Source organism: Pezoporus wallicus, unplaced genomic scaffold (genome assembly GCF_028554395.1).
Source record: "Pezoporus wallicus isolate ANWC-B61680 ecotype Strahan unplaced genomic scaffold, APGP_CSIRO_Pwel_v1 contig_10012, whole genome shotgun sequence".
NCBI classification, from domain to species: domain Eukaryota; kingdom Metazoa; phylum Chordata; class Aves; order Psittaciformes; family Psittacidae; genus Pezoporus; species Pezoporus wallicus.
The window spans coordinates 294,871-322,563 of record NW_026638213.1 but is presented as its reverse complement, the minus strand read 5'-3'; the positions used below and the strand labels follow the sequence as shown (position 1 = coordinate 322,563).

Genomic DNA, 27,693 nt, shown 5'->3' with positions numbered 1-27,693 from the left:
TCTGGGAGTCGATAATTGATAAACTGCAGAGGCACCTCATACTCCAGCTGTGGATTCTGAAAGGGTCTCGAGTCATTAAAACTAAACTTAGGATCCCTAAAGAATAAGTTAAACCACTCTGTCACCTTCTGCCTCTCCAGTGGCAAGAAAAGAGCTTTTTAGCTTTGAGGAAGACCTCCACAAAAATCCCCAGTAAGGAAAGACTTGAAATGTTTCATACACTCATTCTGGGAGAGCTGCAGAAGGATGCGGTCCAGGCATGGGCGCTCTCCTGACCTGGGAATCTCATTGCAAGTTCAGTTGTGGTTTTGGTTCACCCTCTGGCTCCTTATGTACTTTCTGCTTGCTGATGACTTCATGCTCATCGATGCTGTCTGTATTTCTTTGTGTTTATTGGCATGTTGCTGTGTCTCTTGAAACTGGCTACCTCAAGGCCAGCCTTTGCCTGGCAGTTGTCGTAGAGCTGGGAAGTTTGTGCCAGCAAGTTTTCTTAACCTAACGTGACACTTGGGCAATGTCGGTAGCATTGCATTAAGCAGGCTGCTCTGACTTGAAGTGGCCTCTGCTCCCCAAGACAGTGTCCTCCGTCCCAACTGCCTGTCAGGAGCAGTCCCTGGCACAGAACCTGCCTCTCCCAAAACCGTGCTTAGGTAGTGGGAAGGCGCTGGTTGGCGCAGGCCAGGAGCTGTGGGTGTGCTCACAAACCAGCCTGCACCATCATAGGCAGGTGCTCGAGTTCCCACCTTGGCTCTGTTTCATTTACTAGTATAAACAAAGCCTTTGCTGCTGTCTGTGTTAACCATTCTTGAGTGATCGTGGAGGCAGGAATAGATCTGGGAAGGACTGTTCTGTATCTCACCTTGCAAAAGAAGACAGAGAGCACAAAAAGGTAAAAGACCCTGCAGTTTAAAGTCTTCATCATTGTTGTCTATGAGATGTCGTTAATACATTTTCTGTGTTTATTGACAAGTTGCCTCAGGAGAATTAGGGGACCTTGTCTTTGAGAAGCGAAACCATTCCTGCAAACTGCAGTAGCTGCTGAGAGACACCACACACAGCTGTTAGGAGTCCAAAGCCTTGACACATTTTTGTGGTGTGTCTCCAAGAACAGGCATTGTCTCCTCTGTGGAACAGCAGAGCCCCTTACAGGGGTGCAACAGGAGAGAGATGTCTTCAGGAGTGGTTGTAGAGCACTGTAGCTAAGCAGCCCTTGCCTAATGGGGTGAGGGTGGTGCTGGTGTGCAGTAGGATCTAGAATGTTACACCCCAACTTGGCCATCAGAGCAACCTTTTCAGAGGTGCTGACCTACACATAAACAAACTTCGATGTGATTAGTCAGGAGCTTTACTTCTTCATCCTTACTTGCAGCTCATCTGCAGAGAGGCACTTGGGGTACGGAGGGACAGGCACTGCTGTTGTAAAGAGCTGAGGTGCAAGGCTAGCTGGTTCATTATCCTGTCCCCAGGAGCAGCATCACAGGGAAGTGTCACAGTGGGACAGGTGTGCTGGTATTCTTCCCTGGTGCATCTCTGGAGCAACCACTATCTGAGCTTTCATACGACAGGTATTCAGGAGAGTGTGGGCTTATGCTTTGTGGTTGCTTGGTAGGCCTCCATCCATGACTTCAATGCATTTTGGAACCAATTCACACTTCCACATTGCACTGTCTGGCTTGCTGGTTGTCCAAAAAATGCTTGTTGTTTTTGTTAAGCATATGACATGATCATTCCAGTGCTTGTTTCCATGTCTGTTAGGGAAAAATAAGACTAATGTTTCAAACCCACTTTTTATACCTTTCATGACCTTTTATGCCTCTCATCCATCTGTGACCTTCTGTCATGGTGGGGAGCTGTTTCCTACTTACATTATCCCTGTAGCGAAGCACCTCTGATTTGTCTGTGCCGCCCTTCTCTGGAGGTCACAGCACTACCTTATCCTTTTCGAAATGGATTCGAGAGAAATTTGTGTCATCTTGAAGATGCTTTAAGATGTGAAATATTATATTTTTATATAATACTTTCTGTCTTATTCTTTTCGAAATGACTGCTAGTGCCTTCTTAACCCTTTTGCTTCTCTTGAGCACTGAGCTGAGGCTTTTTGAGAGTGCCACAGTGATTTCAAAGTCTTTGAGATATGGCCGCTGATTTGATTCACACTGCTTCTTGTCATAGCTGTGGTAAGGTCATCCAGTTCCAACCACCTGCCCCTTCCACTAGACCAGGCTGCTCTAAGCCCTGTCCAACCTGGCCTTGAACACTGCCAGGGATGGGGCAGGCCACAGCTTCTCTGGGCACCCTGTGCCAGCGCCTCAGCACCCTCACAGGGAAGAATTTCTTCCTTATTTCTTACCTGAACTTGCCCTGTTTTAAGTTTAAACCCATCACCCCTTGTCCTATCACTACAGTCCCTGATGAAGCATCTTTCTCCAGCATCCTTATAGCCCCCTTCAGACACTGGAAGCTGCTATGATGTCTCCACACAGCTTCTTTTCTCCAGGCTGAACAGCCCCAACTTTCTCAGCCTGTGTCCATACAGGAGGTGCTCCAGCTCCTGATCATCTTCGTGGCCTCCTCTGGACTTGCTCCAACAGCTCCATGTCCTTCTTATGCTGAGGACACCAGAACTGCACCCAGTGCTGCAAGTGGGGTCTCACAGAGTAGAGCAGAGGGTCAAGATCACCTCCTTTGACCTGCTGGTCATGATCTGGGAGTGCAGCACAGCACACAGCGGGGTTCTGGGCTCAAGTGCACACTGAAGCCAGGTTATGGGGAGCTTCTCACCAACCAACACCCCAAGTCCTCTGCAGGCTGATCTTAATCACTGCTCCAGAGTAAAGGCACAAAAGTAATCAGAGGGGAAGCTCCCTGGGGTTGTTCCTCACCTCTTCAGGGATCTTCATTTAGGGTCTCGCTTCTTTTGCAGACACGTGCGCAATGGGGCAGTGATTGCACGTTGCAGCCAGCCTGAAATCAGCTGGTGGGGCTGGCGAAACGCTGACGATGAGTACCTTGTGACATCTATTGCCAAAGCCTGTGCCTTGAACCCTGGAGTGAAGCTATCCGGTGGTGTGCTGCACGCCGGGAGCAGTGACGGCAGCGAGGCCTGCGATGCCGACTTTGGTGAGCCAGCTCACTCCTTTCCACTCTGTCTTAAACACACAATTATTCCACACTTCCTACACCCAAGCGTCACTGTTGCTGCTAACAGGGCTGTTACCACGCAGGGATTAAAGCCAGGATCCGAATGGATAATCTGGGCCCTGTCATGCCTTGTCTGCAGTGTGTGGGATGGGTTGCTGGGCCCATTCATGGCCAGCATTGGGTGGCCCTGGGGGCAGGTTGTAGGAGAGGGAGGTGCCAGGACCTCAGTCCATGTCTGTCTCTGCAGACTCGTCCCTGACTGCATGTTCAGGTGTGGAGAATGCTGGAACTCCTCAGAAGCTGCTGATTCTTGATGCCAGGTCCTACACTGCAGCTGTGGCCAACAGAGCAAAGGGAGGCGGCTGCGAATGTGAAGGTACACAGGGCTGAGCCCATCCCAGGACGTCTTCCTGTTGGACCTGCTACATTGAGCAGGACCTAGAGCAGGTGGGGGTCAGGTCAGGTTTTGGTACTTTGGGAGCATGTTCCTCTACTTGCTCGTGCAAAGTCTGTTACTGCAGATACATTGCTGCAGGTCCACAAGGCTTCTGTAGGCCTGCCTGCCTGCTGGGGACCAGGAATTGTGTGGTGAGGAGACAGCCTCCACATGTGTTGCTGCGGTGGCAGCAGCTTTCTCTGAACATCTCTGTCTCTGTTGTGTTCAGAGTATTACCCAAACTGTGAAGTCGTGTTCATGGGCATGGCCAACATCCACTCCATCCGGAACAGCTTCCAGTATCTGCGTGCTGTCTGCAGCCAGGTGCCAGACCCCAGCAAGTGAGTGACTTTTCTCTAGTTGACTTTGATGCTATGTGAATGTCCTGGGGCTTTTCCCTCCCTTCTCCTTTTTCCCATCTCAGGTTTCTACCTCAGAAAATTGAGAGATAGGAAAGTGCTCACAGTGCTTGAATGCTGCTTTTTGGATCCCTGGTAATCCAGAGGGGATTGCAGCACTGCCTGTCAATTAGCTGTGTGTGTTCTCTGAGGGTTTCTCAAATGTGGCTGTATCTGGGAGAAAACTGAAATTAAGAGTTGGATTCTTTGCACTTAATCCCAGGCTGGCTGGCTCCTCTGGAACATGTGTTTTTAAGACCGGTTTTCATAGAGGGCTCCAAAAAGACTTAGATTAAAATTTATCTTATTTTCTCACTGGAGAGTGGAGCAACGGTTTTCTTGCTTTTTGCCCACGTTCTAGCTGGCTTTCAGCCCTGGAGAGTACCAAGTGGCTGCAGCACCTTTCTGTCATGCTGAAAGCAGCAGTGCTAGTCTCCAGTGCGGTTGACAGAGAAGGGCGTCCGGTGCTGGTTCATTGCTCCGATGGCTGGGACAGGACTCCACAGATTGTAGCACTGGCCAAGATTCTTCTGGACCCTTACTACAGGACCATGGAGGTACGAGTGGTGCTGTGCTGCTGGTTCATGGCTGTTGAAAGGCATTTTGTCATAGAATCATAATAATAGGATCCTAGAATGGTTTGGGTTGGAAGGGACCTTAAAGCTCATCCAGCTCCAACCCCCTCCCACAGGTAGGGACACCTTCCACCAGAGCAGCTTGCTCCAAGCCCCTGTGTCCAACCTGGCCTTGAACACTGCCAGGGATGGGGCAGGCACAGCTTCTCTGGGCACCCTGTGCCAGCACCTCAGCACTCTCACAGGGAGGAGCTTCTGCCTCAGAGCTCATCTCAGTCTCCCCTCAGGCAGGTTAAAGCCATTCCCCTTGGCCTGTCCCTACAGGCCCCTGTCAAAAGCCCCTCTCCGGCTTTCTTTGTAGCCCCCCTTTATTTCACAAGTCTCCAGAGAAAGCAGGATTGCATTTGTTAATGAGCTTAGTGGCACTTCAGAGCTGCTGTTGCACATGCTGGTTTTTATCATGCTCACCTCTGCCTGTTTCCAGTGTACTGTACCTCACTGCTCTCCCCAGCCTGGTGAAGTGCTGCAGTAAATAGCCTCTTGTGTTCAAGGTTCAGCTGCTTCCCTACTCTGTGCATATTCTTCAAGCTGTTTGTTGTATAGAAATAACAGCTGTGAGTTCATGTTTGGCAATCTCTGCCATTCAGGTAGCTTTGCTCCCAGACGAAGTACTGGTGCAACACTGAGCCTGCCTGGCATTGCTGGGGTATGGGGTCTACAGCAAAGGGTCTGCAGGTACATTTTCTTGTATACACAGGGCTTCCAGGTGCTTGTTGAATCAGATTGGCTGGATTTTGGTCACAAGTTTGGTGATCGCTGTGGTCACCAGGAGAAGGTGGAAGATCAGAATGAGCAGTGCCCAGTTTTTCTCCAGTGGCTGGATGCTGTTCATCAGCTTCTGAAGCAATTTCCTTGCCTCTTTGAATTCAATGAAGCTTTCTTGGTAAGAAATATGCATGCAAACATATCTTTGTTCTCCTTGCCAGATGTGAGCAGGGGTGGAGGGAGGGCCATGATTTTTTGCAGTGTGGTAGTTGAAAGAATACATAAATTGGATTCTCTAAAAATGGGAAAGTGTCTGAGCAGTGCTGGGGCTCTCTGCTGCATTCCTGACATCCCTTCTCTGTGTGGGTCCAAGCCCTGCCCTTTGGTTGTGATATTTTGACCTGGCTCTGTGTGTGTGATGCTTCTGTGAGCTGTTGGCCATTTCCTCCCCCTCCCAGAGGTGCTGCAGGCTCAGAGCACCCAGCTGATTTTACAGGGAGGAAGAGTTTATGTTCTCTGGTTTCCCTGAATCCCTTCTTCTTCAGGTCTGTTTCTGGCCCAGATACCATCGGCAGTGCTGTTCTGATTGAAAGCCTGATTTGTGTATCTCAGAGCAATACAAGTATGAAACATAAGCCAGGGAATAATAGCTAGTAATCTCTGTCGTATCAAATAATACAGGTTTGGGTTCCGGAGGCATGGGTATGCTATCAGCGGACTGTTGATTTCACTTTAATGTAGGTGATTCCTGTTGCTCTCTCCTCTCTGCCCTGCCCTGTGTGGAAGAGAGGACAGCAGCAAGGTCACCAGCCGGGTGGGAAATGTGTGAGCCATCCCAGAAAAGTGGAGGGTGTTTGGCCCGTACACAGGAGACACCAGTTCCTAAGAACTCTGACAGTTGTCCCCCTCCTGATGCTGCAGGTGAAACTGGTGCAGCACACGTATTCCTGCCTCTATGGGACCTTCCTTGGGAACAGTCCCTGCGAGCGAGAGATGCACAACATCTACAAGCGTACCTGCTCTGTCTGGTCCCTCCTGCGAGCTGGCAATAAGAACTTCCACAATCTTCTCTACATGCCAGGATCTGAGCAGGTCTGTAAAGCTCCTGGCCCAGCTTTCCAGGCCTTTTGCCTGCCAGGCAACACGGGTAGCATGGGGAGAGGTTGGAGGGGTTTCCTTTTGTGTTCATTTCTAATCAGAAGTGGTTGTTGCAGGTGCTGCACCCAGTGTGCCATGTGCGAGCACTGCATGTTTGGACAGCAGTGTATCTCCCAACTTCCTCGCCGCATCCTCTGGGACAGGATGATATGGACATTTATCCACCCCCTGGATCTCAGAGCCAGGAGTTCAATGGCAGATGTTTGGACAGGTAAGAGCACAGAGCTCAAGGCCCAGGTTCCTGCCTACTCACAGTCCTTCTTTCCCTCCTTGCTCATTGTAGTTCCTCTGGTTTACCTGTGGTTCTCATCCTTCCCGTGAAGAGCAAGAGCCCTTTAGCATTGTCACAGCGAGGAACATGTTCAGTCCTCCACTGGACCTAAAAGGGCAAAGGCCATGCTATAGAGTTGTGCAGTTCAGCTCATCCTGCTGCTCCACCGGTCCCTGCCCACCCTATGATCTACAATTAGGAGCATTTCCCTTATCTCAGTTTTGACTGAAATGAGGGAAGTTTCAGGGTTTTTGTTGAGATGGTTTTATATTTTTTTGCACTCTAGATTACCAAAGACAAGATCTATGGACGACCTGCTCTCAGCCTGTGACTCCAGCAGCCCGCTGACCCGCACGTCTAGTGACCCCAACCTGAATAACCACTGTCAGGAAGTCCGGGTGGGTTTGGAAGCCCGGCACAGCACCACTGAGGGAGCTGAGCTGCACTTGAGTGAAGGCAGTGCGGTGGCTGCAGGAGACCCACGGCAGGTGGAGGAGGAAGAGGAAAACGCTGCCCTGCAAGTCAATAGCGCTTGCAGCAAGCATGCTGAGCACCAAGAACATAGCAAGGAACTGAGCAGCTGGGCTTCAGTGCCAGCAAGCAGTGTCTCTGCGGAGGCTGAAAAGGGAAATGGAACATACATGGAGGAAGTGGACAGCATGTGTCCAGCTCCAGATTCTTCTGGACAGGAAGATATCGACAGGGTTTCCACCAGTTCTGGAAAGCAGTTAGATTCCTGTTCCCAGGAACTAGAAACCTGTCCCCAAGAACCTTTGAAGGCTGCTGGCATGGTGTCCAGTGGAGGAGACTGCCCCAAGAGAAATGCCACATGCCAAGACGTTCCCAGCCAGGCGTCCCTGGCAACAAACGCCCCTTTCCGGGACATCCCAGGCCCTGCCCTGACCATCCCCTGCCTGGATGAAGACAATAGCAAAAGTGATGCTGGAATTAGCATGCCCTGTGAGGAGCCAGCCCGGCTGGGGAGAGTCCCTCTGGAGCAGTGGCGCAAGCCCATCTCCCAGAGCCAAAGCAGTGAGTTCTCCTTCCTGGGGTCCAACTGGGACAGTTTTCAAGGAATGGTGACATCGCTCCCCACTGGCGAGCCTGCACCCAAGCACCTCCTCTCCTATGGCTGCTGTAGCAAGAGGGTGAGCAGCAAACCTCTGCGGGTACCAAGCTTGTGCCTCAACAGCCAGTGGTCTGCCAGAGAAGGTGCAAAGTCCTCAGCCTGCCCTGGCCACAGCATGCATTGTGCAAGCTCTGCAGGGAAGCCCAGCCGTTCATGGCTACCCTGCCACCTGAAACAAGTGTCTGGTCCCAAGCACATGCCACCAAAATGTCCATCTCCTGTGCCTCCTCTCTACCTGGACGATGACGGGCTGCCCTTCCCCACGGATGTGATCCAGCACCGGCTGCGGCAGATTGAGGCCAGCTACAAGCAGGAGGTAGAGCAGCTGCGCAGGCAAGTGCGAGAGCTGCAGCTGCGTCTGGACATCCGCCACTTCTGCACGCCCCCAGCCGAACCTCCCATGGACTACGAGGATGACTTTGTAAGTAACTGCATCCCTTACACTGCCCTCTCTGACCGTGGGTCTCGATCTCTTTCTTCTGGAGTGGGTGGTTCCTGTGTTTCCTCAGCCCTGTTCCTCTCCTGTCCATGCACCGTGTTCTCATGTCACCCAGAAGTACCTCTGCTTCTTGAGGGCCAAGCAATGGCTCCTACATGGTCATGAGTGCTTCAATCCTTTGTATGGGGAGCTGTGGAGCCACCCGCATGCCCTCAGCAAGCACTAAGGGGGGCTGGAGTAGGGAATGGCCTTGGCCATGTGACAGAGGCAGCTGAGGAGATCTGTGATTCTTTTTGCAGACATGTTTGAAGGAATCGGACAGCAGCGACACTGAGGATTTCCGTTCTGATCATAGTGAGGACTGTTTGTCAGAAGCAAGCTGGGAGCCTGTGGATAAGAAGGAGACTGAGGTATGTGTCGTGGTGCAGCAGCAGTAATGCAGCAGGAGAGGATGTTTCATTGTGGCTAACTTTGGCAGCAGAGAGTGATCTGGAAGCAAGGGAGTCCTTGTCCTTTAGGACACCCTCTGGTGCTGCTGTGTCTGATAGAGGGCAGCCTGTGGGGTGGGCTCACTCTGGCTGACCTGTTACGGTCCAAAGCCACATCTCAGCCAGCGCTGAGGTCCTGAGACATGGCTGTTGTGGAGTTACAAACTGAGAGCTGATGAGGACTGGTGTCTGCCCTAGGTCACGCGGTGGGTTCCAGACCATATGGCCTCACACTGTTTTAACTGCGATTGTGAATTCTGGCTGGCCAAGCGGAGGCACCACTGCAGGTAAACGTTATCCCTGTAGTTCCACTGCTCTTCTCAGCCTCTTCCTCACAGACCTCACTGTCCTGGGTTCAGCTCTAACAGTTATTTTTCTCCTCCCTAGTAGCTGCTGCAGTGCTGTGTTTTTTACTTCAGCCTGAGAACAATGCTAACTAACACACTGATGTTTTTAGTTGTTGCTAACTAATGCTTACCCCGATCAACGACTTCTCAGTCTCATGCTCTGCCAGTGGGGAGTGGCACAGGAAGCCAGGAGGAAGCAGAGACAGGACACCTGACCCACACTAGCCAAAGGGGTATTCTATACAACAGCACATCATACCCAGTATATGAACAGGGGAGAGATACTCAGAAGGCCCAGATCACTGCTTGGGTTGATCTGGGTATCAGTCGGGGGGTGGTGAGCGGTTGTATTCTCTTCCCTTGTTATTTCCTTATCATTATTATTATTATTGGTGGTAGCAGTAGTAGTTTGTGTTATACCTTAGTTACCGGACTGCTCTTATCTCAACCCATGGGAGTTACATTCTTCCCATTCTCCTCCACATCCCTCCAAGAATGAGGAGGAGGGGAAAAGGGGGCAGTGAGCAAGCGGGTGCATGGTTCTGACTTACTGGCAGGGCTCAAACCACGAAACTCACCAAACACCTACCTGCAATGAATGTTCCCTCCAGCTCCAAGAAGGAAGTTTTAAGTTTTTCCTTATTTCCCAGGCCTCATGAATTCCGTGCAGATTTCCATTCTACATTGTTCCTGTTTCTGTTTTTCCAAGCCCTTCCATCCTTCTCCTAGGTCGTAATCGTAGAATCATAGAATAGTTAGGGTTGGAAAGGACCTTAAGATCATCTAGTTCCACCCCCCCTTCAATAGGCAGAGACACCTCACGCTAAACCATGCCACCCAAGGCTCTGTCCAGCCTGGCCTTGAACACCACCAGGGATGGAACATTCACAGCTTCCCTGGGCAACCCATTCCAGTGCCTCATCACCCTTACAGTAAAGAACTTCCCCATTATATCCAATCTAAACTTCCCCTGTTTAAGTTTTAAACCGTCACCCCTTGTCCTATCACTACAGTGCCTACTGATGAGTCCCTCCCCAATATCCTTATAAGCTCCCTGCAGATACTGGAAGGCTGCTATGAGGTCTCCACGCAGCCTTCTCTTCTCCAGGCTGAACAGCCCCAACTTTCTCAGCCCATTCATCTTTGTGCTAGCCAGTTAGCTTGCACTGGAGACCACAGTGTGTACTTTAAGAAGCATGTCGACAAGCCATGAGTAAGGCTGGTATTTCACCCCTGAACTGCATCCTTTCTACTTGATAAGGTTTTGCTGTGGTGTTCCCAGCTCTCTTTTCACAGGTTGTTTTTGCTCCTCAACAGGAACTGTGGGAACGTGTTTTGTGCTGCTTGCTGCCACCTGAAGTTGCCCATCCCTGATCAACAGTTGTATGACCCTGTCCTTGTTTGTAACTCCTGTTATGACCACATCCAAGTCTCTCGTGCCAGGGAGCTCATGAGCCAACATCTGAAGAAGCCCATCGCCACAGCTTCCAGCTGAATGCCAGCACAAGGGACCTGTCTAAGCCCAGCCTTTCCTCTCGTGGGTTTGAAGGGTGACTGCCTCCACTGTCATTGTGAAGGCCTTTGATGCAAGGCTTGAACACCAAGCTTGAATGCATTGTCTTCAGCAGTCTTACTATCAGTCTGGAGCAGAGGAGCTCAGATTAGAGAGTATGGTGTGTGTGTCCCCACGCTGGTACCATTGTAGCCTTGACAAGCTAGGGCTAAAGAGGGGATTGCAACCTCTTTCTTTTGTGGGCTGGAAAACGATGTTTTCACAGATAATGCCCATTCAAAGTGCCCCGAAAGCAATAGAAAGGCATGTTTAGAACCAACTCCCACTGCGAAGGTTGGCTGCTGTGTGAGGAGGAAGAGGGCAGGCTCCAGTGGTGCCATGGGCTGTGGAAGGGCCTCAGGCCGGAGCAGCTCTGTGGATTCTCTTTCCGTGAGTGTGATTTGCGATCAGCTCGGTGAATAAGACTCATCAGCCATCACTAAGGGATCTTCTCTCGTGCGTTGAAGAGAAATTCACCGTGGCTGAAAGCGGGCCCAGCAGATCTTGCCCGTTTCCATGCTCCGCTGGAACTGATGAACGCACTTGACTTTGCCCCTGCCCCCAGCACTGCGGGGAGATGGGAGGTTGGCTTTTCAGTTCTGCTCTGCCCGTCTGCTTGTCTGCGCTCATGTCACAGCCTGGTGCTACCAGGAATGGCACTCTGATCCTCTCCTGGCACGGAACCAGAACTCATGTACCTCTGTTGTTCCTCCTCCCCTCTTCTGCCCTCAGTTCTCCACTTCCTACTGCTCTTTATCCTGAAAACTTGATACCTTGAGGGTACAGGCCATAATGTGTTGTTTTACCTCCGGGAATGTGCTGTCTGGTGTATGTGAGGGTTTCAGTTCAAATGCTGCTATATATTTCTGTGCACTTAATGTAACCCGAAGAAGGGAGAATGAAGCATCGATACCAAAATGGGGATGGGGAAGGACACTGGCTCACACAGACACTGCGCTCTGTGCTTTTCACTTCAGCAGGTATAGCCAGGCTGCAGTGATCAACAGGACACGTGCATCTGTTCAGTGGTGGTAACGATCTCTCCGACTTATCCCAGCGCCACCTAAAATGCCTCTAGAATTTGACTTTTTTTGTTTCCTGTACAGTGGTCAAAGTTCAGAGTTGCCAACTTGTAACTGCCTCTCTGCTTCTTGAAACCAGAGAGCCGGAATCCCAACTCACTCTGAGGAAAAGGAAGTGGGGTTAGAAAGAAAAAAGGTTTAGGAGGAAGGTGGGCTTTGGGTGGGCTTTTAATCCCTAGATCCCTTGGAGAGCACCCGTCCCACCTCCTTTCTAAGAGATCTGTGGTGTTAATGAGGAAGAAGAGTTTCAAAGTGGGGATTTCTCTGCAGAAATGCAGAGGTGTGCTCCAGCTAAATGAAAATGTCTGATAAATTCTGCACCTCAAGAGCTGAGACTTTGTGTGTGTGGGGAGGACGTGTGAGGATGTTTGCTTCTACTAACCAGGCAAAGTACTTGATGCTGTTGCGATCTCCCAAATTCTTTGCTAATGGTTTGTCATCTCTGTGGGAGGGAGTGTAATAACAACCCTTGCCTGCACTTTGATATGTCAGCCTCTGGTTTTGTAAATCCCAATAGTGCAAGCAAAGCTAGCATCATCTGAAGACCCTGTACTTCCTTGGACTCTGCTTCTTTTCCATACCGGGAACAACCAAGATGGCTTTGGGAAGAGAAGGCACCTTGCTTCAGCTTCTTCCCTGCCTTCTACCGTGCAGTCATTGCCAGACATGGGAGAGTGCCCATTGGGCTGGCAGAAGAAACTGGATTTGCTCCTGTTTTGCACGTGTTGGAGTGACTGCATGCGATGGGGAAGCCAGAAACTAGGTACTCCTGGCCCTTTCGTTCAGGCCATTAGTCCAAACTGCTTTTAGCTCTCGTGAGTTCAGCGTCACAATGTGCTGGCCAAAAACCTCTAAAATCAGTTCCATAGCATTGTGACAAACAAAATGTGCTGTACAACTCAATGCAGTCGAAATAAAATCTCTATATTAGTGCTGCTGTGTTTGGGACCCATCCTTTTGTTTGTGCTGAATTCTTCTCATGGTGTTTCCCAGGCTGCTGGCACTTGCTGCCTCTCCCCTTGACGAAGGTACTTTAGGGATTTAATATTCCGTGTCACAAATCAGAGTGAAAGGTAGGACACGCAGCCCCCTGTGCTATGATCTCCTACCCCGAGGCCCCACACGCTCTTCCCAGCAAACGCGCAGCTGCCTGGGACACCAGCCTCTTCCAGCCTCGCCTGCAATGACCCAAAAAGGGATTTTTCTTTCCCAGGGAAGGACTCGGACAGGAAGCACCAGCTCTTGACCACCACATTTATACCAGATTTTGTCTGGTACTTTTATGGTTGTGTTCTGCGCTGCAGAAAGATGGATGGGGACCATCGTGCTTAGCTTGATGTGCCAAGGGACATGTTGGGAAGTTACAGTTTGTGGTTGAGCTGGAAAGAATCTTCTAGAAAGCCTGTCATGAATTTAAAGCCCCAAAGATCTTGTAATTAAGCAGATGCTCTGGTAAACTAGTACTACAGTTCAGGTCAGTGTTCATATTAGACAGGTGCTACAGAAACCTCATAGCAGCCTTCCAAATACCTGAAGGGACCGATAAGAAAGTTGGAGTGTCCTTTAAACAAGAGCCTGTAGGGACAGGCCAAGGGGAATGGCTTTAAGCTGCCAGAGGGGAGACTGAGATGAGCTCTGAGGCAGAAGCTCTTCCCTGTGAGGGTGCTGAGGCGCTGGCACAGGGTGCCCAGAGAAGCTGTGGCTGCCCCATCCCTGGCAGTGCTCAAGGCCAGGTTGGACACAGGGGCTTGGATCAAGCTGCTCCAGTGGAAGGTGCGGGTGAGGCTGCCCCGGCGCGGGATCCCCCTCAGCCGCCGGGGCCGGGGCCGCGCTGCAGGCGGGCGGTGCGGCGGGAGGGGGAGCCCGAGGCCCCGGCCGCGGCGGCTCCACCCTCGCTGTGTGTCCCAGGTAGGAGAGCGCGGCCGCCACCGCCCCGCGGGCCCCGCCGCTCCGCCCCCGCCCCGCGCTCGGCCGAGGAGCGGCCTCCGCGGAGCCGGTGTCCGGCGGCCGCAGCCCCCGCCGGGCCCGCAGCCCGCCCCGCCGCCGCTCCCGGCCCAGCCCGGCCGCCGTCCTCCGCCGTGCGCCCGCAGCCGGCAGCCGCGTCCTGCGGCGGGAGCAGCACCCGGCGCGCTGCACGAGCCTTCCCGAGCCGCTTCGGCTCCGTCCTCGGCTCGGCGGCTGCCTGCGGACACGTCGCCTCCAGCCGGGCCGGCCCCGGAGCTCGCTGTCGGCAGCAGCGTACCCTTGGCTCTCGCTGGAGCCTCTCTGGGGCTGCGGAGCTCCACTCGCACTTACCTACCTGCCTGCTGCCGGCCGACGGAAACCAGCCCGCGCCCTGCTCTGAACACTCGCCTTTAGTAGAAATACCACAGCTTTTAGTTTTTCTCTGTGAATTTAAGACCATCACCAGACCCACGCGCTTTCCTCAAGCTACTGCAAATCGCTTTTGCCCGGGATTTACAGCAGCGTTTCCCGTCCCCGGCTGCCCTCCAGCCGGCAGCAGCCCAACAGGTTGGAGGAGCTTTTCTCTTTCCTTTTTCTTGCCAATCCCTTTTTTTCTCCCCTTTGCAGCAATCGCTGTAATTTGCTTTAATTGACAACATCATCTGCGCGAATCGTGCCAGCCATGAAGTTTCCTCCTCGAGCTTATTTGTCTAGATGAACTGAGTTAATCGCTGGCGAGTTTTGGATTTTAGCGCTAATGCAGTTAGTGACTGTATCAAGGGCAATTCGAGTCTGTGTTTCTGTCGCTTCAGCAAACAGCGCTATTCGTGAACCCGGAATCGTGACAGTTCTTCGTGATCGCGACCGGCAGTAATCAGAGATGCAGCCGAGCCGCCCCCAGCCCCTCTGATCTCGGAGCACTGCAGGGATCCCAGTGCCCATTTTGTGCCAAATGTCTGAACGCAACAGAGAACGTCGGCGTAGCCACCCGCGCGATTGCCAGGGATAAATTGCTGCGGGGATGGGCGTGTGCGCCATCCCCGGCGGGAATAGAAGGGGCCCCAAAATATTGGAGAGATGGCGATAAAGTGGTGGAGCGGATACAGCGGTTTCGGAGTCAGCGAAAAGGTAAAACGGAAAAGGTAAAGGAATAGTTTGTGCAGTGCTGGGATTGTTTCTCTTGCGCGCAAAAGGCAATCAGATAGTCCCCTCCCCCGAAACAATTGTCGATGGAGAATCTCTTGCTTTGGAATCGGGAAACGAAGTGTTGAAAACTTGGCTGACTCCTGAAAAAGAAAACGAAGGAAACTTGAGGGCACGAGTTGGTGACCTCACGAGTGAAACAACCTGAGAATGCTGCAACCCGAGCCAGGTTTTCAGCAGGAACCATCGGATGTGGGGAGCCGAGTGCCGCCGTCGGGTTCAGCGGAACAGATCCGGCAATAAATCTGCTGTGCGGAGCCTGCAATGTGGGCTGGAGGTACCCGGCACCGTGATGGTAACGAGGAACTGGAGGAAGGTTGTGGTTGTTATTTTGCCCCAGAACCCTACCTATGCGGTCCTGTATTAAACCTGAAATCGCAGAGGAGGAGGCGATGATGCCCGTCCTGCTGCCCGCACCATCCCAGGGGCTTCTGCTTAACCGTTAAATTTGCAGGACAAATACTGCAGGTGGCAAGTGTAATACAAGTCGGAATGTGCGTGTTGAGTCTCCCTCACGGGAGGAGACCGAATGTTCCCGAGGGGAGCAGAAGTGGGAGATTTTTGGCGTCCCAGAGCGTTTTGAACCACTCCACCCGGCGACCACAACTCTCCGTTGACCACTCGAGCCGTTTCCTGGGGCAGAGGTACAGACCCGCAGGAGTGAGGGGACGCTCCTGGGATTAACCTGCGGAGTTCGGGGATCTCGCTGCACCCGTGCCAACGGCAGCCAGCAATGGAGGAGAGATCCCCAGTGCCCCCACCGATCGATCCGGCCAGAGGAGCTCCGGCCACCAGGAAAACTTCAGATCCACACACGCCCCCAAAAGGAAGCAAATCATTCATTCTAAATCCGTGCCCTCGGCCCCAGAACGGGCTTTATTTGACTTCGCTAATATCCCGACCAAAAAGTGGCATCGCCGGGGCGGGCAGTGAGCCGCCCTGACCGATGGGGTGCGCAGTGCAACGGCTCTTTGGTAAACATGAGGAGCCCGTCCTCTCCATCCCGACAGGACCCAGGGGATCGTCTGCAAACCTCGTAGATGACGCAGGGGAGTAGACGTCGGGAGTTACTAATCGACCGGCAAACGATCTGGATAGGAAGCCAGTTCACCGTAAAAGGAACGCTCGGGGAACTGAGGGAATGATCAAAGAGTGTCCCACTGCAGAAGCAGCCTTACGGCTCCCGGAGAGCAGAAACTAACTGGTGCTCAAGTACCGGTTGTGCTGCTCATAGGAGCACCCTGGGGTTTGATCTGCTCTACGGCAGGACGTGGGAACTCCCCGGTGGAACACTTTGGAGTTTTGCTGGACGAGGGGATGGAGAATGGCCCTTATCGATGCTGACTGCAGTTGTAGAGTGGACTCGGGAATCGGGACCAAACCCGACTCCGTTATCAGAAGTGTCCATCCTTGCGCCACCCTCGCAGGTCACTAACGGGGGACAATTCCCCTCGCCGGCTGCCGCACAGCGGGGAACTGACGGGGTGGTGACGGATCTGGGGAAGAAGCGTTATCACCCGTGCGCGTTCTCCCGACAATTGCTCTGTCTGGCCGCTGAAAACAACGACGGCGTCGAGGCGGCTTACGAGTGCGGGTGACGAAAGGCCGAGGTCGCACCTTTACTAGGGGTAGCCCAGCGAGGTGGCATGGACAGACCCAGCGAGCACACCCGGGAACGGGTGGAGAAACCCTTACGAGCCCAGACAGACACGAAGGCGACCGCCCCTTTGGCACCTTGTTGGGAGGAACCGGAGGGGTTAAAACCCCAGGAGCCGCCGCTGGGGCTCAGGCCGCCTGCTCTGTGGGGTGAGCACCGACCTAGGAACCAGTACGGTGCCGGCGGAATTGCCAACCCAGCTTTTCTTTTCCCCTTTCTCTGCCCCAGACAGCCCAGAGGACGCCTGGCTACACCAGCTCCCGCCTCGGCAGCCGCTCCCGTGGCACGGGACACCTGCTGGTGTTTTCCACCAGTGCGGAGCTGGAATAACTCCCTTTCAATTTGACGGTCTCTGTCATGAGAAGCTATTTATTGGTTTAGAAGGCTGCGCTGAGCAAAGCGCTGAAGAGAGGAGCAGAGAAAATTCACGTTGCCGGCGGAGTTGGTTTTCGTGGCGCGAGAGCGCTGGAGGCGGTGGCCGCTCTGCGCGTCCTGCCCTGGTTTGTGCCGTTGGCAGCAGCAGGGTCTGCCCTTCCCGGTTTCCCGGGGCAGAGGGATGGAGCTCACGGGGCTTGAGCAGTGTGACGCTGGAGCCTCCGTAACGAACGGCGTTGAGGCGACGTCGGGGCTGGGGGCACGGGAAGCGGCTGAAGGGACGGCAGCGCTCAGGGGCCGTCGGGACCTGGGCCCGCTGAAGGCACCGGCGGAGCTCAGGGAAGCGGGGAGCCGCCGAGGCAGCGGCCGGGACTGGCGCCGGCGGGCTGTGGCGGCGCTGCGGGTGCGGCTGTGCCGAGGGGCTCGCGAGGCCGGGCCGGCCCCGGCGGGCAGCGCAGGCTGAAGCCGCTCCCGTGCCCGGCGGCGCGCGGGCCGGTGGGGCCGGCCCTCGCGCGGCGGCCGGTGCAGGGCGAGTGGCCCGAGCGTCCGTTGGCGGGGAGAGCCATGGAGGGGCAGCGGCTGCCCGGCGCTGTCGACCCCAAGCGCTTCCCGGGCAAGCTGTGGCAGCTGGTGAACAGCCCGCGCTGCGGCTCCGGGCGCTGCGATGCCCGTGGCGAGGGGCTGCTCATCGACCGGCGGCTCTTCGAGCGGGAGCTGCCGGGCGCGGGGCCGGCCGGCGAGGGGGCGGTGCTGGCCGCCGCCTTCTTCAAGACCAGGAACTTCCCCAGCTTCATCCGGCAGCTCAACCTGTACGGCTTCCGCAAGCTGGGGCCGGGGCCCCCGCAGGGCCTGCCGGGGGCGATGCCGGCAGCTCGGCCGGGCCCCTGCTCCACTTCCACAGCCCCCGTTTCCGCCGCGACCGCCCCGACCTCCTCGTCCACCTGAAGCGCCTGACGAGAGCCAAAGAGAAGCCGGCGGCCGGCCTGCAGGTGCCCAGCCGCCCGCCCCAGCGCTCCCAGCGCCTGCTCGGCACGGCGCTGCACGGGGACCCGCTGCTGCCGCCCCCGGGGCTCGGCGAGGCTGCCAGGCCCGGTGAGCTGGGGTGGGCCCCGGCGTGGGTGCCGTGGGGTTTGTAAATCGGCACCCTGGAGGTGAGGGGAATCCCAAGAACGTTCCTCCTCCGTGCACGGCAGTAGCGATGCTGCCTCAGCTGTCATTCAGTGGGCTTGAAGCGATGGCCCATGTGCAGTGACAACCAGAGCATCCCGTCAGCTCTGTGCAAAGGTGAAAAGATGCAGCACCGAGGTTTCTGTCAGGTGTCTCCATGGGCTAATGGTTTATGATTATAACACAAACCCTAACAGTAACCCCTGAGCCCTAGCTCTACAGTAACCCTTACCCTAAACCTAAACCATAACACTAACCCTAATCTTGAGCCTAACATTAAATCTAACCCTAATCCCAGCCCTAACTGTAACTCCTAGACCTAACCCTTACCCTAATGTCCCCTAATCCTAACCCTAAATCCTAACTCTTTAACGCTAACACCTTACCCAAAACTTACCCCTGAACCTAACTCTAATGGCCTCAAATGTTATCCCTAATGGCTCATAACCCTAATGCTATCCCTAACCTTAAAGTGTCAGGGTTATTATCATAATCAAACATTAGTATTATTAATAGCAAAGCTGGAGTTTGGAAAAGCAGTGCTTCATGATTCCCCTTTTATTGTAACGTACTGTCTGCTGTAGCTCACAGCACTTTCTGAATTCTTCATGCTTGGTTTAGTCGGGTGGCACCCATTTTGATTTATAGCACATTTCTAACTCCTGATCACTTGTTACTGGAGGTTTCAGGAGACTGAATGGTCATAGGCAACCGTGTGCTGGCATAGCCTGTTACTGTATGTTCAGGTGTAAGAATAAAGTCTGTGGATGAAGAACATTGGAGCAAAGGTGGTCTTCCCAAAGAACATTGTGGAGCCTTGGTTCCTCAGCCTGCTTTGCAGCGCCAGTGCAAACTGCTTTCCTTAGCCCTTGTTTCCCTTTGTTTTGCAGGACTGGTGACTGGAGGACAGGTTCCTCAACCTGGTGGTCCAGAGAGCTTCTTTGGTTACTTGGACAAAGCGGCCTTGGGCCAGAACCCCAGTGCTTTTGTGACAGCCTTTCCAGCAGACTCCAATCCCTTCCAGAACATGGCAGGGCTCTTTTGGGCTGCTGCCAGGGCACCGGGCTTCCCCAGCTTTTCCAGGCCCAGGGGCTCCCTTTCCCGTCCTGCACGAGCGTTCCACAGAGGCCACGTACACTCTGCAGACTATGTTCTCACTTCTGCCGCTTCAGCGAGGGGCTCCAGCTGGGGCCGCTTCCCTCCCGCAAGACAGCAGCTGCGCGTCTCCAGGGCAGTGCTTGCAAGCCCCCGATCCAACGGGTATGGCCAAAGTTCTGCACTTGCTGCTCAAGCAGTTATTGACAAGTGATGCTGGAAATGTTTTTCTCCAGTGTCTGTCCCCATGTGTGTATCTCGGGTGAAAATTAGACAGCAAGCGTAAAGTCTAGAAAACGAAGAGAGACTGTGAAAGGCCAAAGATGTTCTGGTTTGTGTTCCTGTCTTTGGTCCAGCTTTTGAGGGTCCCCTGGTGATCTTCCAGAGATCCTCTCTTTGGAGGCTCAAGGGTGAGGAGAAAACCAATTGGCCACAGCCAGTCAGTGTTAGGCTAACTTGCATTGGGTTTTTTCACTTCTCCCATGTTGTGTCCTACAGAGGGGGTGAAGTTTTCCATCCATAGCTTGTACGGGCAGAAGTGTGTCTCTTTTTTGGCAAACCCGAAATCTCCATTGAGGCCGATCCATCTTGTTTGATGGGAGGGGCTGTATCTTTCCCTTCATTTGTTCAGTAAATGATGATTTATTTAATAAGCTGCCATTCATCCCCCTCTCGTTAGCTTTCAAATGAGATCACTGTTCCCTGTCCGTTACTTGAGAACAGCTGGTGACAGAACGTGCTTTAGCTGCTCATTTCTTCTGGCTCTGGTGAGATTAACAATGGCAGAGACAGAACAGCTTAGAAATATCTTCTCTGCACTTCACAGGGTAGGAGAGAAGTGTGTGAGTGCAGCAGGTATGTGTGTGGAATCTTGATTCAATTGGTAGACTTGAAGTATTCGAAATAAAGTGACACCTTTGGCTTTGCTAACACTGCCCGTCAGTAAAGATTATCTGTCCTGCAAATAATGCCTTTACTCTGAGGATATCTTTGCAAGTCACCAAAAAATAATACCTGCAGAATACAGCTTCAGCTACAAAACTGTTTTTTTTTTGAATAAGATCAGTGTTTAATCATGAGTGTGAACATCCAGACCCTTCCTGTGTGAATCCACTTCCTGTGGTATGTTGTGATGAGACAGTCAAGTGGCCAAATCAAAAAGGGGATCTTAAGATCTAGAAGACTGTGACTATGAAGTTTCCCTGAGTGCGCAGATCAGTTTTACAATAGATATTTGTAATCTGCATGCACATGTGTCAGGATCAATATGTTTTAGGGTGAAGAAATCAGTCTTCCAATCACTGGAAGATGGGTCATAATGGGTCATAACCCATTTCAGGCACTGAGTTTACTCTGTGGTCAGTGCAGTGTTTAATCCAAGTAAGCAGTAGAACTATGCACACTGGACACCAGTTCTGGCAGTCTGAGCTCTGTGTTTGAATTCTCCAGCTGCACTACAGTGTCCATCACCCCCTGCCCAGGAAGAGCCTCTCGCTGCCAGTGCTGCAGCTGCAGCGTGCACTGGCTGCGGCTTTGTGCAGGTGAGTGCAGCACAGGAAGAGCAGGGGGAAGCGGAGGAGCCCCTGCGCATGGACCGCAGGGTTCTGGGCTTGTGGCAGGAAGGAGAGAAGTTTGGGAAAGGATCTGCTGGAGAAAGGGCAAGTCACGGGGTTTCCCAATGCCCATTCGAGAGCAGCACTGAACGTGGCAGGAGCAGTGGCTGTCACACAGGTGAGGTGTCAGGGCAGCAGCATTGTGGGTGTCCTCATTGCTGGAGAGGTTTTCCTGTCAAAGTGATACATTTGGCTGCACCAGAATTTGCTTCAGTTCATGAGTCTCTGTTTAGCTGAAGAATGTCCTTGCCTGCACAATAGGTGATTCTTTAATGTTACGGAAATCCTGGAACCAGCTCCACTTTTCTGTCCCAGAGAGCTTGCGGCAGTTCTGAGTTTCATTGGGTGAACAAGGAAAACTAAGGTGACTTTCGGAATTGGGCTCACCTCAGAGATGTCCTATTAAAGAAAACTCCAGTACTTCCTGTCGATGATTTCTGGAATTTTGGTGGCAATTGCTCCCTATTGGGTGGCCTGGCTTATCAAACAGCAAAAGAACCTCAGTACAAATGCCAGGACTTCCTTTTGCATTGTAGCAGAATGCATATGCTTTTGATTGTTTTCTTTCCAGAGGACAAGCCAAGCAAGTTCTGTTTCTGTGCATTGCAAAAGGGCTGACCTATGCAAGCTTGATCATCCAGTTTCTTCTCTTGCAAATATCAGCCTTTTGTCTTTATTGCATGTTTTTCTTTTTTCATCTGAGCTTACCCAAGCTGGGCAGGTTGTGGCCAGGATAACACATTGCTCTAAGGCTAGAAATAGCCAACAGCCAGGCCTGCCGTTGATAGGCTGGTATTTCTTTCTCATGCAGTGCATCTTTGTCCTCCCACTTCCATTGTGAGCTGCTTTTCCCTCCAAGACGTGAGGATCAGTCTGAGTGTTGGGAAGTCACAATTGCATAATTGCTCATCTCAGAAGGCTGAGATCAGTGCCTGGGATAGCAAATGGTCCCCAAGGAGTTGTCGGGGTGGTGGTGTGGCTAGATTGAAAGGTGATAGAAATACACTGTCCACAGGGCCTAGTGAAAATCAGGTGCTTGATGAAAAGCAAGTCCATGGAGTCAGAAGAAATGTACTGGTTCCTGAAGCAGTAGGTGGCCTGGTAACTTACTGATTAACCACTTGCTGGTTAGTGGTTGCTTGGATTATGCAGCTGCCACCAGGGAAGTGCCAGTTAAAAGCTGCTGGTGCATCTGAGCAGATTGCTGGAAGGTCCCCTCCATGTGAGCAGCCCAGAGGCAAGGAAGGACGTAAACCAGTGCCGCCAGGTCAGTGCCCTGCTGCCTCTGAGCAGGTCAACACAAAGTATTGTACAGAACGGCTCAAAGGAACTTGAGGCTTCCAAGTGTTAGTGTAGCCTGGATCATTCCTCCAGGGTGGGGAGCAGGGTGGCCGGGGCTGTGCAGGTGGCACAGAAGACAGTGCTCTGCCTGTGAGTCTCACTGAGCTCTGGCCAATAATCAGGTTACCTTGTGTGCGCTCTGGGGCAGGCACTTCCCCAGGGTTCTGTTGAGGGATGAAGGCAGCTCCAGCATTGCTCATCCTGCCCTGCTTGTGTATCGATCATCAGAAACCACCTGCACAGTCCTTAGATACAGCAATACCATCAGCCCTGACTGATCAATCACTGTGTGGTTTTGGTACAAACGTTCCCTGTCTGTTGTTTCTCCCAGAGTCCATCAGCGCAGCCACCTTCTGCAGCTGAATGCCTGCCCTCTGGCGGGGCATCTGGTGAAGAGAAGATGATGGAGGAATTAAGTTTTTAAGCCATACTTGAGGTTCTGGATAAGATGCTTTCACCACTCAACGCCGAAATAGTGCCACCGGAACCTGTGGAGAGCGAGATGTCAGTCCCTCAGTCTCTCAGAAGTCAGCCACTCCTGGTTAATAGTGGGAACAGCCACACCCCTTTTGCTGCTGAGGAGAGTCAGCTGGCACCTCTGACTCCTGCAGCAGCAGACACCTCATTTCTGATTGAAGCAGCTCAAGCATTAACTGCTGCAGAAGGCTGTGATGGAGAACTTCTTTTTGCTCCCTATGACACCGCATCCATAGAATTTGCCGCTGCTGCTGAAATGGCACTAGAACCTGTGGCCACACAGAAGCCCCCAAAGAAGGGAGAGAACAGGTGGATCACTGCCCAGCTCACCCCCTTTTACATCCTTCAGCTTCAGGGTGTTGATTCTATAGGCTATTTGCAGAGGAGATTCATACTCTAGAAGAGGTGACAGAGAGACGGTCTTTCTGTCTACAGATGAACTCCAAGTGCTTAACTCTGGGCTTTGACCTCCTCAGTGGAACAGAAACATCCCTTGGCTGGTTGGCTTTTTTCCATCTCTTTTTTCCCCTCCAGAGTTGTGCCACATGGCCATGGCAATGGAGCAGGTCAGGCAGTGGTTGCCTGCAAAATAAATGGGGAGCAGCAGCAGAGGGCTCCAAAAAGCAAGCAACACATGTTGCTGCTGGAGTTCTTCTAGCTTATTTCTGGTAGCTGATTTGAGAAGTGAGGGCAAAGTTCAGGTGGTGAGGACATGTACCCTGACTTTGTGGGTTCTAGTTTCAATTTGGCAACCTGAATTCTGAGTTCCAAACACTTGCCACGTAAACCATCTAGGCAGCGCTCAGCACTTGTCAGGTGTCCATTTGGAGCAAAGAACAGTTCCTGGTTTGTCCCTACAGCCATACCAAGAAAACATTGAGGGATCTTTGGTTTCATTTCTTTGTCTCTTTCTTTGTTTGGTGTTTTTTTAAAGGAGAAAACTAGTGTTCAATGGGACTCAGTGACAGAAGAGAGACACTTGACTTCAGGAAGCCAGGCAGTGAGCAAACTTGTAGAAGAGCCAGGGTCACCTGTAAAACCGGGTTGCAGGAAAAGAGGACACAGCTGGGGTGAGGGTAAGTCCCTGGTGGGAGATTCTCCGTTGTTTAGAGGTGGCCGAGGCAGCTGCTCTGAAACTCTTCCAGAAAGGGGAGATCAGAAGAGTTGGGTTATTGTCTGCAGTGTGAGTACCTTGGGAAGGGCCTTTGGTTAAAACGTTCCACTTGTAGAAGCCCTTGGTGTCCTTCCCAACGTGCTGCTTTGGATATGCTGCCGCTAAGTGCCCTTCTGTGGAAAAGGTTAAAAATGAGATGGGTCGATAAAAGCTGAAGTTGTGGGGGTTGTGTCAGACCCTGGATGTCACAGTACACAACAATGAGATGAAGTCCAGAGATATGTTTGCTGGAGGGTGACAGTGCCACGAAAGAAACACTGACTACTGAGGTGACTGTTGAAGTGAGAGGGCAAAACCCCACCACACTGATGAAGTTAGTGCACAAGTCCAACCTTTTGGCTCAGATCATGAAATAAATCTTGTACCAGTCTCCTGATACTTGTGAAGAAAGACATAAGAAAAACAAGCAGCAGAAGATCTGAGGCCAAGCAAGTCACAAACCTATAGGTGACACCCGAATGGCCCCAGGTTAGAGAGATGTAAGAGGACACAGATCGTCCTTTGGGCCCATCCTAGATGAGAGGCTGGTGCAGCCTGCAAGTTTCATGGGAAGCTGTTTCCCTCTCATCTGTTCATCCAAGAGCTGACTGCAGAGTTTGAAGAGCTGTTGCTCACTTTAAAGGGTAGTCTCTAGATTCCAGATGTGATTAATAGTTCCAGATGCTGATTAATGCCAGTTAAAAATGCAGCTCCAAACACCTGTCCCTTTCAAACCTTTCAGTAAGGAGAAAAGGGTTAGGGCTGGATGCCATCCTGAGAGCAGACAGGCTTTCGTTTAAAATGCAGAACTGAGAGTTCTTGATCAATGACTTCCTGGTGGCACGGATCATTTCTGTAGCTAGCACCAGGGTTTGATAGCAATTGATGTTTGGCAGCTGATGTCCATGGTGGCAAATGCAGAGATAAAGAACGGAGCTTGAAGAATGGGAGCACATTTTATTTTTTGCTGTGTTTCTATTGACAGCGTTGACAGGTTGGAAGAACTCCTGTTTTAAAGAGTCAGCCTCAAATTCTCAAGGCACAGGTCGCCGTTGGGCCAGGTTTTACTGTACCTGATGGCAGCACAGTTACTGTGCATGCTGCCAAATGAGCTGTAGGAAAGGCCTGAAACTGACTCGGTGTTCTTTGCTTCCTAGATCCCCAGGAGCTGGGAGGTGGAGCCTGCAAGCAGGGCTGCTCCGTGGAGGAAGGCACCGGAATGAGGAGTGTGTGAACATGTGGGTTCCCCCCTGAGAGTCCGGCAGCAGCGCTCCGCACACAACTGGCAACTGGGATTGGGCTCACACCTCTTCTGCACATTTGAGAACTTGGAAGATATTTATAGCTTTATAGCTTTATTTGTATCTTCATAGCTTTATTTGTATCTTCATGCATTATTTATACCTTTATTTATAACTTTATAGTTATATAAATTTATGTAAAGTTATATATAGTTATATAGCAATATATATCCAAATAATTGATTCACTTCTCGGACACTGTATTTATAGCGATAGTTGATCTTAAGGTTTGACTAGCTGTGCTTCTGACTGGATGGGATGACAAGTGATGAAGTCTTAGTACTAGAATATTTTAGTATGCTAATTTGAAAAGGGTTTGGAGGAGGATCTCCTGCGGTACAGCACTTTCTGTTCACACATGCAGGTAACACATAGGATTAAGTAAGTTTGCGATAAGACATTTTTAGCTCTATTCTTGTTAAGGGGAAGAGGAAGGGATTTGTTTTACCCAGGGATGTTGTTCTCTCCATCTGCTCAGGAGCAGCCTGCAGTAAATTTTCTTAAATGCAATGGGCATTGCGTTTCTGGTTTTTCTGTGTTGGAATTACAAATGATGGAGTGTCCCAGTTGAAAGAAAGTCTTCTTGTTTCAATCAGTGTTGCTGCCCCTTTAACCACCAGATTGATCTATACAAAGATAGACTGAGGTGAGGTCAGAGGCAGAAGTTCTTCCCTGTAAGGATGGGGCTGGGTATTGGTCAGTCGTTGGTGAGCAACTGTATTCTCTCCCCTTGTTATTTCCTAGGCCTCAGGAATTCCCTGCAGATTTCCTTTCTACATTGTTCCTGTTTTTCTAAGGCCTTCAATCCTTCTCCTGGGTGGTAATGCCCATTAGTCCCTCCTTCGTGCTAGCCAGTTAGCTTGCACCGGAGACCACAGCGTGTACTTTAAGAAGCATGTCGACAAGCCATGAGTAAGGCTGGTATTTCACCCCTGAACTGCATCCTTTCTACTTGATAAGGTTTTGCTGTGGTGTTCCCAGCTCTCTTTTCACAGGTTGTTTTTGCTCCTCAACAGGAACTGTGGGAACGTGTTTTGTGCTGCTTGCTGCCACCTGAAGTTGCCCATCCCTGATCAACAGTTGTATGACCCTGTCCTCGTTTGTAACTCCTGTTATGACCACATCCAAGTCTCTCGTGCCAGGGAGCTCATGAGCCAACATCTGAAGAAGCCCATCGCCACAGCTTCCAGCTGAATGCCAGCACAAGGGACCTGTCTAAGCCCAGCCTTTCCTCTCGTGGGTTTGACGGGTGACTGCCTCCACTGTCATTGTGAAGGCCTTTGATGCAAGGCTTGAACACCAAGCTTGAATGCATTGTCTTCAGCAGTCTTACTATCAGTCTGGAGCAGAGGAGCTCAGATTAGAGAGTATGGTGTGTGTGTCCCCACGCTGGTACCATTGTAGCCTTGACAAGCTAGGGCTAAAGAGGGGATTGCAACCTCTTTCTTTTGTGGGCTGGAAAACGATGTTTTCACAGATAATGCCCATTCAAAGTGCCCCGAAAGCAATAGAAAGGCATGTTTAGAACCAACTCCCACTGCGAAGGTTGGCTGCTGTGTGAGGAGGAAGAGGGCAGGCTCCAGTGGTGCCATGGGCTGTGGAAGGGCCTCAGGCCGGAGCAGCTCTGTGGATTCTCTTTCCGTGAGTGTGATTTGCGATCAGCTCGGTGAATAAGACTCATCAGCCATCACTAAGGGATCTTCTCTCGTGCGTTGAAGAGAAATTCACCGTGGCTGAAAGCGGGCCCAGCAGATCTTGCCCGTTTCCATGCTCCGCTGGAACTGATGAACGCACTTGACTTTGCCCCTGCCCCCAGCACTGCGGGGAGATGGGAGGTTGGCTTTTCAGTTCTGCTCTGCCCGTCTGCTTGTCTGCGCTCATGTCACAGCCTGGTGCTACCAGGAATGGCACTCTGATCCTCTCCTGGCACGGAACCAGAACTCATGTACCTCTGTTGTTCCTCCTCCCCTCTTCTGCCCTCAGTTCTCCACTTCCTACTGCTCTTTATCCTGAAAACTTGATACCTTGAGGGTACAGGCCATAATGTGTTGTTTTACCTCCGGGAATGTGCTGTCTGGTGTATGTGAGGGTTTCAGTTCAAATGCTGCTATATATTTCTGTGCACTTAATGTAACCCGAAGAAGGGAGAATGAAGCATCGATACCAAAATGGGGATGGGGAAGGACACTGGCTCACACAGACACTGCGCTCTGTGCTTTTCACTTCAGCAGGTATAGCCAGGCTGCAGTGATCAACAGGACACGTGCATCTGTTCAGTGGTGGTAACGATCTCTCCGACTTATCCCAGCGCCACCTAAAATGCCTCTAGAATTTGACTTTTTTTGTTTCCTGTACAGTGGTCAAAGTTCAGAGTTGCCAACTTGTAACTGCCTCTCTGCTTCTTGAAACCAGAGAGCCGGAATCCCAACTCACTCTGAGGAAAAGGAAGTGGGGTTAGAAAGAAAAAAGGTTTAGGAGGAAGGTGGGCTTTGGGTGGGCTTTTAATCCCTAGATCCCTTGAGAGCACCCGTCCCACCTCCTTTCTAAGAGATCTGTGGTGTTAATGAGGAAGAAGAGTTTCAAAGT

The 27,693-nt window shown here is 51.9% G+C and overlaps 2 protein-coding genes across 7 annotated transcripts in view; both read left to right on the top strand.

The window, feature by feature from the left end:
- MTMR4 (myotubularin related protein 4) overlaps positions 1–27,592 on the top strand; it is a 71,254-nt gene extending 43,662 nt beyond the window's left edge. For 5 of the 6 annotated variants that reach the window (XM_057409957.1, XM_057409960.1, XM_057409958.1 and 2 more), the window contains 11 exons: positions 2,924–3,120; positions 3,389–3,517; positions 3,807–3,918; positions 4,337–4,532; positions 5,308–5,493; positions 6,237–6,407; positions 6,530–6,684; positions 7,031–8,294; positions 8,612–8,722; positions 8,999–9,087; positions 10,465–12,713. In XM_057409957.1, the coding sequence (XP_057265940.1) occupies positions 2,924–3,120; positions 3,389–3,517; positions 3,807–3,918; positions 4,337–4,532; positions 5,308–5,493; positions 6,237–6,407; positions 6,530–6,684; positions 7,031–8,294; positions 8,612–8,722; positions 8,999–9,087; positions 10,465–10,642 (2,788 nt within the window). In that variant the 3' untranslated portion in view covers positions 10,643–12,713. Of the gene's footprint in view, positions 1–2,923; positions 3,121–3,388; positions 3,518–3,806; positions 3,919–4,336; positions 4,533–5,307; positions 5,494–6,236; positions 6,408–6,529; positions 6,685–7,030; positions 8,295–8,611; positions 8,723–8,998; positions 9,088–10,464; positions 12,714–26,123 lie in introns of those variants that run through there. The other variant, XM_057409956.1, reaches the window with a different exon arrangement.
- On the top strand, positions 16,575–20,253 carry HSF5 (heat shock transcription factor 5). The gene is given in 6 exon segments (XM_057409922.1): positions 16,575–16,734; positions 17,283–17,807; positions 17,810–18,052; positions 19,018–19,120; positions 19,122–19,387; positions 20,049–20,253. Coding segments are annotated over 6 exon segments (1,302 nt in total). The 3' UTR covers positions 20,054–20,253.
- Positions 27,593–27,693: the final 101 nt, after the last annotated feature.